The 12102-nt window shown below is 33.5% G+C and overlaps 1 protein-coding gene across 4 annotated transcripts in view; it reads right to left on the bottom strand.

The window, feature by feature from the left end:
* Positions 1-12102, bottom strand: part of SSBP2 (single stranded DNA binding protein 2) — a 297868-nt gene that overhangs the window by 61636 nt on the left and 224130 nt on the right. For all 4 annotated transcript variants that reach the window (XM_043913530.1, XM_043913528.1, XM_043913531.1 and 1 more), the window contains one exon: positions 6767-6826. In XM_043913530.1, the coding sequence (XP_043769465.1) occupies positions 6767-6826 (60 nt within the window). The remainder of the gene's footprint in view (positions 1-6766; positions 6827-12102) is intronic.

Here is a 12102-nt window from a genome sequence, read left to right on the forward strand (position 1 = left end):
GGCTGCAGGATTACAGTTTGTCTTGCTTTTGGGTGCCTGCCCTCTGGTGGGTAGGGCTTGTCTAAAAGGCTTGTGCAGGCTTCCTGGAAGGACGGAGTGTTGCCTGCCCAGTGGTGGGTGGAACTGGGTCCTATTCCTCTGGCGGGCAGGGCTGTGTCAAGGGCTATGTTCGGAGGTCATTACAGGTGACTGTTGGCTCAGGATGACTTTAGGCAACCTGTCTGCTGATGGGTAGGATTGTGTTCCCATCTGTTGGCTGTTTGGCTTAAGGCATTCCAGCTCTGGAGCCTTCTGGCTGTTGGTTGGGGCCAGGTCTTAGCATAAAAATGGCAACCTCGAGCACAGTTCACACCTATGAGTACCTAGTACCTCCATCACAGGTGTCCTCATAAGACTTCTATTTTACATTTTGTGAATTTTATAAGGTTTGTACACTCAGTATAATTTCTTAGTTTTAAAATGATTCCACTTTGCCCAATTTTGTGGCAAACAAAAGAGCTATTGTTGGGAACGAAATCTAGGCAAAAATTGTCCTATTTATCCCTGAGAAGTTTAATGCCCTTCCCCAAAATCGATTTATTAAGGATAAAAAAATAACTAATTTTTCTTCTTAAATAAGTTATTTCTACAGATTATTTTACTCACTGGGGATTATAATAGAAGCAGAACTAAAATGTCAAGGGGCCAATTGATATTATTTTGAATAGTCATATTTTCCCTAAGAAACTATTTAGAAAAATATTACTCCAATTAAGTTCAAACAATTTGCTGAGTAGAAAGAGAACGAGAACTGAAGGAAGGTGAAGATTAACAAATATGGTTTATTTTACACAGTGGTATAATACTGGTTACATGTTGAATTGTAAGTTTCAAATAGTCATCTGAGCAACACTTAGACCTGGATCAAGCTAGAAATGATCTAAGTATAATGACCCTATGAAAAATGTATATATACATATATACACATAATCCTGAAAACTGGCAAGAATTTCTATGAATGTTCACTAATTTAACTTAAAAACAAAAATATTTTAATTTGTTTAAAATTTTAAATATTTCAAAGAAAATGTGCTATTAAAGTATTTCTATATCGAGATCAGAACTATTTCCTTAACTGTTATACTGGGATGCAGTAATTTTGTAATCCTCTGATTTTTGTTTGTTTGTTTACAAGCACACCCTATGTCTATTTATTGATTTCTGACTAAATGATCTATTTCCTGCTTACCTTTCCAGGCTAATTTCTTGCCACTGACACACTGACATTCTAACTTCGTTTTTCCAAACCTCTTTCAGTTTTCTTTTTTTTTCCAATTCATGTACTCAGTCAATGACATCTAAATACTGACCATTAAAAGCAAAACAAAACACAAACTAAAACTAAACTCTCTCTCAAGGACGTCACAGGCTCTTAAGTGCTTATTCTGACATATTTTACATCTTGGTTTAGGGATCATTTCCTAACAAAATTCTTCCACGTGATCCCAGTTTGGCATAAGTTCTCCTTTTATATGCTTTAAAGTACGAATATCTCAAACTTAGAGAAAAATTGCACAACTAGTACAAAGGATCCCCATATACCCTGACACTGATTTCCCAACAGTCAATATTTTATCACATCTGTCATTTGAAAGCAAGCTGCAGACCATAATGCTTCCTCCCCTCTAAGTACTACAGTATTGTTCCCTCAGCAATGATATTCTCCTACATAACCACAGCACAACTTTTCAAGTCAGGAAATCCATTAAAAAAACACTACCATCCCAAACACACAGACTTTATTTAAATTTTGTCACTTGTCTCAACAATGTTTCTTTTTTACTTTTTGGGATAAAGATCTCATGGAACACATATTGCATTTAGTTGTCAATGCATTTAGTTATCTTCACAATGTATCACACTGGAGGGTACATGAGGTTGATGCATGCCACTACTGTTGATGTTAACCTTTCAGATCTCATTGTGTGGTGTCTGCCAGGTGTCTATAACATTAGATCATTATTTTTCCCCTATGCATTGGATTACTGTTAATACTAGAGCTATTCCAAGAATGTCAATGTCCCATTCCTCATCAGTTTATCAGCCCATTAATCTTTACTGACAACTTCTAAGCACTATTACAGTTGCCAAATGGAAATATTTCATGTACATCATTCTTTCTATGATTGCTAGTTGGCATTTCACTGTAAAGAACAGCTTTCCCTTCTTATTGATTGATTCACTGATTGATACTTTTAGATCCCTATTCTAATCAATGGGCTATAATCTATTACTGTCATGATTCATTTTAATATTCAAATTATGCAAGATCTGACCAGTGGGAGGTTATTCAAGCTGGTTCTTCCGTCCTTTTGACACATTTTAATCATATTTTGAGCATTTCTTTACTGGTATAAGATGTTCCAGGTTCATTTCATACTTTTTCTGGTCTACCTCTGGAATCAGACCTTTTTCCAAAGGGCCCCGATTCCTTCTAGTGGAGGACAGCATTTAGACACCAAGATTTGTGTTCTCAAGGTATTCCTTGTTAGTTGAGTACCCTTCCTTTTGTCTCTCTCAGTAAATGCTGCACTTGAAAAATCTATGTGTGTAACTGCACACATATACATGTAAGTACATACATTTATGACTAATTCTGTATCTGTGTGTGTATGGTACATACACATACCACAAACTCACACTCTCCAATGCCAATCCAACATGTCTAATTCCAATCCAAAACTTGGAACTAAAAGGATTACATTTAGCCTTCTTCCTCCTTTTATATGTGCCAGTCAATATTTTCTCCAACAGTGAGATGCCTGACTTTCATTATCTTAATTATCTTTAATACCATTATCTACCACTTTTATATGACTCCTCCCTGCCTCCCTGAATATCTTAGCATGCAGGGGAAGTAAGGGCTTCTTATGTACTTTTACAGATCCTTATACCTCACTTTTATATCCTTATGGTTTGTCATCTGCTCTGTATCCCCAATAAACTGTTAAGTTCAGAGATTTGATGCTATCCGTGCCTGTTAATTCAGAGTAATAAATACTTATCAAAGGAATAAAAGAAATTTTTCATTGGACAACTTTAGGAATCATCAGTGACAAAGTCATAAGAATGGACTAGATTTCAAGAATTGAGAAGAAAAAAGGTCAAAGATAATTTTCTTAAAATACCAATGAGATAAGAAAGGGAAAAACTGAATAGCTAAAAAATTAGCAAGTGGACTGGGACTATTTATTTCAGAGTGCATGAGGGGAGTTTCAAGAAGTGATCAATACTATCAAAAGTTATAAAGAAGTAAATTAGGAGGGGTGAAAATGTGTGATTAAACAACACTATTTTCAATTGTGAGCTTGAACTCCTTCCTTCTTTTTAAGTCTTGAAATGATTCTAGTTTAATACTCTGATTCTAAATTTCATTGGTAATACCATATTTTATCACTGGAAATAATTTTCTTCAAAAGTTTATTTTTTTGTTTATTTTGAAATGTTAGAACAATTGACAAGTCTTTCTGCCATTATCACTAATCCTATAGAAATCTTGATCAAGGTCAAGTTGTCTTGCAAAATGACTCTTTACCCACATTTAACTCTTTAGTCACTAGTGTTTGTCTTTTGGCCAGTCAAAGCTTTACTTTTTAAAAACATTTTTATCAGTCCCAGGATAACCAGATGATGGTTTTATGCATCAAAAGGGTATTATCACTAGATTCTTTAAACCCATAATATCAGGAAAAATAAATTCATACATTTTGTGGGTTAAGATTATATTCTCATATTTGTCAACATGTCAAATGTATTCCACTGAGACTTCACTAGTCACAAATTTTGGGACACATTCTTTGCTTTATAAAAGATCTTCACTTTGACAGAAAATAACACTAATGATGATGATGCTTAATAACAACAAACAAAGTCAACAATAATATACACTTGTGAGCCAGTATACCTGTTAACAGAGTTTCAGGAATGGTGAGAAATTCTAATTCTATAGTGTCAATAAATCAGTAACTTATTCTTGGTGCCACTAACAGTCTCTGTACTTCTGGCTGTCTTGGTTTCCTTAGCAGTGTTGAATGAACACTGAATTTTTCAGATTAAACATTTTATCTATGAGAAGGATAAAGACCTCCAGGTTATGGATGCTTCAACACCACCAACCTATTCTGACCAGTTGAACCAATTCTGGTGTAATTTTTGTTTCATGTGTTTCCCATAGGTATTTATTCTTTGTAACCTTGCAGATTTTTGTAATTTTACTTTTCCTTTCATCATTTTAGACAATATTACCCCTTCCTGCATTTTTGGGCATAGTGATATTATACCATGTTCCAAATACTCAGTCCTATAAATATATAAACAGTATAAAGCCATTATGTATTTAGTCCAGAATCATGAAAACCGCCTCAGAAATAATCAAGTGTAAATTTTGGAGAAGCTCTTTATTAAAGGCAAATCTTTTGCATATTCAAATAACTAGTCAACACCACTGAAGAAATTAATAGTTTACTTTTTATTTTCTTAGATACAATCTACCAATAAAAGAAAGTTTTCATCATTTTAAATAGACTAAATTTAAAAATTTAATATTTGTTTTAATAGACATCATTCCAATTAATCACCAAAAATAGCATTGCCAATTCTACTGTAATGACTACATAAGGAAACTGAAGAACTGTTTTGTTGTTTGAAAATGTTGTGCTATTAGTTAACAGTGTAAATGTTGTTTTAGGAAAAATTAAACAGTTTGCTCAAAGTTCTTTAAAAACAATAGTAAAAATGTAAATTATTATAAATTTGAAAGATGTTTGGATTAATAAAGCTTAACTATACATGGGGAGGAGGACAAAAAAGGGCCACTCAGAAGAGTACAATTGTTTTAAAATATACTTAGGTAAAGACTGTTCAAAATTATTGACAAAAAAAGAACCCATATTGTAACTCTATTACCATTAACTATTTAATTGCTTCTTTTAAAAATCCAAAGGCATTATATACTAGTTCTTCAAAAATATTTCAAACGACCTAGATTTAGAATTCCACATTTCTACTGCTAATCCACTCCTCTTTCCAAAAGTCTTTCATTTTGTCAGTTTCTTTGGATGTGGAACTTAACTTAGTATCTTATATGTAGCAGGCATTTCAACAGTGTCAAATGGATGCAACTACAGTAATTCCAAGGTCTTTTCATAATTCATATGGAATAATAGAGTCAGAAAAATTCTCACATACATAGGGAAATTCACATTTCCCTAATGTAGATTCTTGCTGTTTAGTGGCTAGGCCATGTCTGATTTTGCGACCCCATGAACTACAGCACGCCAGGCTTACACACCTCTTATATCTATGGATATACCTATGGATGGGATGTCTGAAACACCATGAAAACTGCAGTGAAAGATACAACTTTTTGTCCTTAAAAAGGAAATTTAAAAGACTCAGGCACCTATAAGCAGATCTGACTGTCAACATACACAGGTTCACCCACAGAGAAAATAAAACTCCCCATATGTTGAAACACTTGGCATCTGTGTACTTCTTTTTCCTATTTCCTGCCATGTTCCCCTGGCCCTGTGTACTGAATGCAGATTCGGTCTGAAGGAGAAAACTCCTCCAGCTGCTAACATGAGGACTTCAGCACTGTAGCAATGGGATGATCCAGCACTGTGGCCTGCTTAAAGGTCTCCCCTGGGAATGGATGTGGGTGCTGGCACACCCAGTTGTGTGTTAGGACACTTCAAGGACACTAATTTCAGTAAGAGGAGAGGGGAAGGAAAGCTCCATTTTTATCAAATGTGCTATTAAAGAAAACACAATTTTCTTATTTCATTTTTTGGTCAGGAAGGAAGCAGAAATTTTTTACAAAAGAAAAAATTTATTGTGATAACAGGCTTTACTTCAGATCTGGGTAAATGATGATAAAAACAATTAAAAGTGACAAAACAATTATCTTAACATAAATATTCCAAACAGATAAGCACTTAATTTACTCTTGTTTTAGACACACACACACACACGCACGCTGTCTCTAGTCTAAACTTAAAACTATAACATATCTGCAAGTAAAAACTGTGTTTTATTCTCTTTAGCAAATAAATATTTGTTATTGATAAACTATTTGAGGACAAAAATCTACGAAATCTCAGAGCTCTTGTAGGTAAAAATAGATGGACAATCTACTGTTAACTACTGACCTAACCCTTCTAGAAGAAGCTAATTATATGCCAGATACGTGACTATAATTGAGCAAAATTGATATGTTACAGCCATGTTATTGTAACTATAATATAAAAATAAAGTATGTTCATAGAAAATTTCACTGCCATCCTTTACAGTGTAATCTGCATTTACCAAAATCATACATATTTTGAAGGTTTAGAATCAAAGTATATGGTAGACTCCAAGGGTCAGCAAAATTTTTCCTGTAAATATCTAGATAATAAATATTTTAGGGTTGCAGGTCACCTACGGTTTCCATTGTGACTCAAATCTCCTATTGCAGTGTTAAAAGAAGCCACAGACAATGCGTGAATGAATGAATGTGGCAGCGTTCCAATACAATTTTATTTACAAAAAGTCAACCAAACTATGGGCCAACCATTGATGTAGATTATACATCATTAGAAGTACCATAAAATGAAATGAAGGATAATTTAGCATTTTTATAAGAAAGAAATATATGTGACATTGTCAAGATCTTTGTTGACTCTTTGGAAAAAACAAAACAAAAACACCAAAAGACCAAACTTCAGTAGCACACATAAAATCTTACCTGGTTAGGTATCCTCAGTGGGGGCCTTGGACCTCCAGGGTATCGAGGTGACATAAAAGGCTATTGAAGTAAAACAAATAAATAAACAAAACAAAAAAAATGTAAAATACAGATCTGAAAATAAACTGCTTTGAAGAACTTTAGAATTACACAAAACATAAATTTACTTCTGTGGCTAATTTCAGTAGAATAAGTGCTTTGGAGAAAAATTACCATCCTATTTTTTTTAGTTGTAAAATATCTGGAAAAACTGCCAAACTTTTTTAAAATGTGAATTATGATTAAGATAAGGCTATATAATTGGCAAAAGGTAAGATTAAGCAATTTAGGCAACTGAATTTTAGTAACAACTTCAGGAAGAGGATTACTGGCTACATCATTATACAAGTTGGATTCTGAGTATATTCTTTGGACCAAATTACCCAATTTGGTTTTTGTTTTCCTCTAATAATTTTAAAGTTGTCAAATTTCTTCATCTTTTCTTTTGTTGTTCTGTTTAAAATGGTAAAGACATTTCTTTCCCGAGGTACATTTGTAGTTAGAAAACCTTCAGCCTTCTTTCATTAAGAGTTTGCTGTAATTCAAAATTGATTATAAATTTTAAAGTTGAAATTTCTTTGCATATTTTGAGCCTAGCAGACTATGATGTATGTGCATTTTTAACAAAACAGTTTTTAATCAAAGTATAGTTAATTTATAATGTGGCATTAGTTTCAGATGTACAGTAAAGTGATTCAATGATACACATACATATATATATACAAACATACATATATACTTATTTAGATTCTTTTTCATTACAGGCTATCATAAGATATTGAATATAGTCCCTGTTCTATACAGCAAGTCCTTGTTGCTTATTTTATGAATAGTAGTGTGTATATATTATGAGGTGTGTACTTTTATTAACAGAAAAATGTCCTTATATTAAAATACAAGTTGATTATTTTGTTAGATGACTCAGAGGCTGCTAAGATGTGCTGACTCTGACAGTCCCAAAACTATCTGAAAAATATGTTTAAAGTATCATTTTGATGATTGTTCGATGTTGAGTGGAAGAATATTTTTGACACTTAGATTTGAGTACAAATTAAAAAAATTGTTCAAAATTCCATTTTTATAAATGTAACTGATTATACTATAATACATAATTACATGTAATGTAAGCAAATTATCAATTCCGAAGGGTTGAATATTAATTAAAATATTAAGAGTGAATTCACTGAAGACTTGTACAAGCCAATTCTATATAGTAGTTCACATAATTCTAAATTCCGTTTTTATAATTCTTTCTACAAATATTTTTAGAAATTAGACCTGCAGTTCACGGTTACACATATTTTCTAGGGTTATTTAAAAAGCAGCATCTGAAAAATTATAACAAATTTATGTGGTATAGACTTTCTCTTTTGGAGACGTGGACACATCAATAAGAACTTTAGAATTCGGTACTAGTGTCAACTTCAGCTGATAAAACTTAAATGGATTTTCTAGTTTAAACATTTAAAAAATGTTTAGTTTTTACACATTGAATCAAAGTTGACTCTCCTTTACCAATTCTGAAGTGCTGCTCTAAATTGGATTAATTAGTTAACTATACTGTCAACCAGAAGTTCATCTCAGTGTTCACACTCCCTCTGCTACTTTCCTGATCACCTAATTTCATTTATGAAACTGTCCTGGACTTATTTAAACAATTTAATAATTAAGTGTGGTGTCACTGATTTTGGAATGGTTGGCTTTCTTTCACAAAGTGATGTTTTATGACATAGTCACTAAGCCAAAATACAATATCAATTTAGTGTTTGAGACATGGAGAAATAAAATAGGTTACTAATAATTCCTGTCTATAATAAAATCACTTCAAAGTGGAATACAAGGTAGAAATTGTTAAAACGCTACTAAATCCTGGTAGACATTGAAATGCACCTTATTTGGGTCAGAGAACTTGAGATTGTATGTTCCTCTGAATGTAAAATAACATTACGGTATTAATATAAATGGACCATTTAAAAAGAGAAAATTTTCTCTCATCAGTGGCATTGTGAGTAAGTGTGTTTTAACAGGACTGTTGCACGCTCCTATCTGAACATGAGGCCCCGTCGAGACCCTACTGAGACAGGGAACGCATGTGGCTGTGAACCTGGGCCCTCTGGAATAAGCCTGGGGGAGAGTCTCTCTTAAATTTACTTCCCCTTGAATGCCCTCCGCCCAGAAGTTCACTTTTTGGCGGGGGGCTGGGGACGGTAAAAAACAAAATTGAAACCCTATACAATTAAAGCAAAAAATAACAAAAAGCTAGTTAATTTAGATAACAATCTACTACTTTCCCTTAAAATATAAATATAAAGAATGGGTAAAGGATTTTTCTTTGGGTAAGGCATTTTAATACTAAATCAGCACTGTAGCCCTTAATATTCAGATTGATTCTTAAGTTATCCAGTTAACCACCGAGGTCCTCAAACTGCTTGTTGATGTGCAGACACAACAGAACCTAAAGAGTTTAGTATTAGAAACAGAACATTCTACTATATTTATATTTCACTATTCAGAAGTCAATTTGCTTTCAAATATAATTCAAGATAGTAAAACAAGTTTAAATTATTTCATGGTAAAATGCTAATATAAGAGATTACCTACTGATAGCATGTGTGTGTGCTAAGTTGCTTCTGTCGTATCTGACTCTTTGTGACCCCATGGACTGTAGCCCGCCAGGCTCCTCTGTCCATGGGATTCTCCAGGCAAGAATACTCGAGCAGGTAGCCATGCCCTCTGCCAAGGGATCTTTCTGACCCAGGGACTGAACGCGCATCTCTTATATCTCCTGCGTTGGCAAGTGGGTTCTTTAACATTAGCACCACCTGGGAAACCTCTACATCTATTGACAGACCTGTCAGTACTCTCTCTTGATAACCTGGAAAGAACAGATTCCTCAAAGGAGCCCTTAGCTATGAGAGTGTGCTAACTTTTTATATTTGGGGAATTCTTTTTCATAGTTGGGACATCAAAACATTTGCCTGAAGATGTCAGGAGGATGAATCAATATTTTAAATGGAAAAAGTCTTCCCCTGAAAAAATGGGCTAAACAGTTATAATACATGCAGAAAAAACATTTGACTGAGAGTCAAACGGGCCAGGATTCTAGTTTTTGTATGTCCACTAATTAGCAGAGGGACCCTAAATTAAAAACCTTTCAGGGCTTTAGCTTTCTCAATCTAAAATGAGAGTTAGACTAGATGATCTCAAAAGTCTCTTGGGAAATAATAATTTAAAAAGCCCCATGATTCTGTGTTAATTATTTCCAGCATTACCCCTAAGTGTAAAGGTTAGTGTACTACAGATATAAATATTTGAAGCGTGGGGATGGGACTGGGGGGGATATCAGTGTATGTTCCTAAGGCACAAACTATCTGTATCAAGGAGCTAGAGAAGTTTATTCCTATGCTTTCCAGGAAAAAGAAAAACCTAGTTGAAGAAAAAAATATACTCCAACAATGATGCTCTTTGTTCAGATCAAAGGTCAATAGAATAAAAAAGCTATGCTTATTGATTAAAAGGTATGCTAGAGATTTGTTCATTCACCAAATGTTTACTATACACCCACAAAGCCACCGTTCTCAGTGGCTGGACATATCAGTGAACAAACCAGATAAAGATCATTGCCTTCTGCTTAGGATTTTCAAAGTTCACAGTCCTATAATTAACAGGAGAAACAATTTTCTGGAAAAAACTATTTTCTACAGTCCACTAATCAGGAAGAAATAGAATGTTCTCTTCACCAAATGGCAAATATCAATGAAAACCAAAAGAAAATAATATTTCAATCTGGTGCCTTCCCTCAGAAGTCATATTACATCATCCCTACTTGATAGAACATGTAGTGCTATGAATGACTGAAATTCAAGGCTATGCTTTTAAAAAGGCTTTCCAAATTAGGGTTTCCTAAGGTTCTTTATAATACATAAGATAAACTGAGTAGCACAGTTAGTACCCTGACATATGGAAAACATTTACAGGTATAAATTCTTATTTCTACATGTTTTAGCCATTTACTTAGAATGAATGGGATAAGCCAAAGTGGGAGCAATAAAAATATATACAAAGCCAGAAAAATCAATAAATTATTTGATGACTAAATGAAAGGAGAAAAAAAAAAAACTAATAGAAATATAAACCAAGTGTCCAGCTCATTTCCTCCAAGTAGTCTTTTAGAGAAAAGATCACACCACTTAGAATCATAATTTATTTCAGAATGAATGTCATTCCATCTTAAAGGATTATTATTTTCCATTATATCAAGAATTATTCATGAAATATTAAACTTCTGCTTTCCTAAAAAGAGATTTTCCTTTATGCTTTTCCATTTCTGCTAGTAGAAAGTCGTAGTCTCCCTCTTACTTGATCTTCATAAGCCATTAGTGCTTTATCTCAATTCTCTAAGATTTAGAAGGAACTGGCTCTTTCTCATCTTTCCTTCTCTGAAAATCCTGGAACCCACTCTGCCCTCATGGAATCATTTTACAAATAATTTACCCATCCTGAAATTATAGGTGGTGAGAACCACTTTAAGCCCTAACTTCTTTTCATATATATATATATACACATATATATATATATACACACATATATATATATGATCAAACTGTACATCTTAAATGACACACTGCTCAAATGTTAACCTTACTAATATCTTCTAACATTTAAATAGTTTCTAGAAAGCATAAATAAGATTAATAATCAACAGCAGAATATTTCTTGAGATAACTCTGTTCTCTCCTTTCTCTGCCAAGTAAACTTCTACTAACCCTCCAGAGGCTGGTTTAAGTGTCACCCCCTCTTTAAGGAAGGTCCATAGGCTCCTTTCTCCATTTTCTGAGCACGTTTTCACACTGTTCTCATAGAGGACTGAGCACACTGCAGGGTAATATGTGCCTTGATACGAAGGGAACCCACTTCAGAGGAAAGAAAGAGCACAAAACCAGATCAGAGCTAGTACCTTAATGTCAAGGTAATCAATCTATGAAATCAAACCGGTACTTCTAAGAATCCTTAAAATCGATGTAGCAGCGTACAGAGCACCTTATTTTAAATATTTCAACATGGCTTTTGAAACTCTTAATCTTTAAGAGCAAATTGATACTAAAGAAAATTTAAAAATCACTGAAAAAAACAAAGTTTCTTTAAAATACCATCTTTAAAATATTTCTTTAAAATACTTAAGCATTCTCCATATACTACATTTTATTTTAGGAGCACAATTTAGAACAAATCAATGATGAAGAGAATACTACTAAGTTCTTTAGTATAAACAAATCTAACATTTAGGATACTTTACA

Source organism: Cervus elaphus, chromosome 9 (assembly GCF_910594005.1).
Source record: "Cervus elaphus chromosome 9, mCerEla1.1, whole genome shotgun sequence".
Classification (NCBI taxonomy): Eukaryota; Metazoa; Chordata; class Mammalia; order Artiodactyla; family Cervidae; genus Cervus; species Cervus elaphus.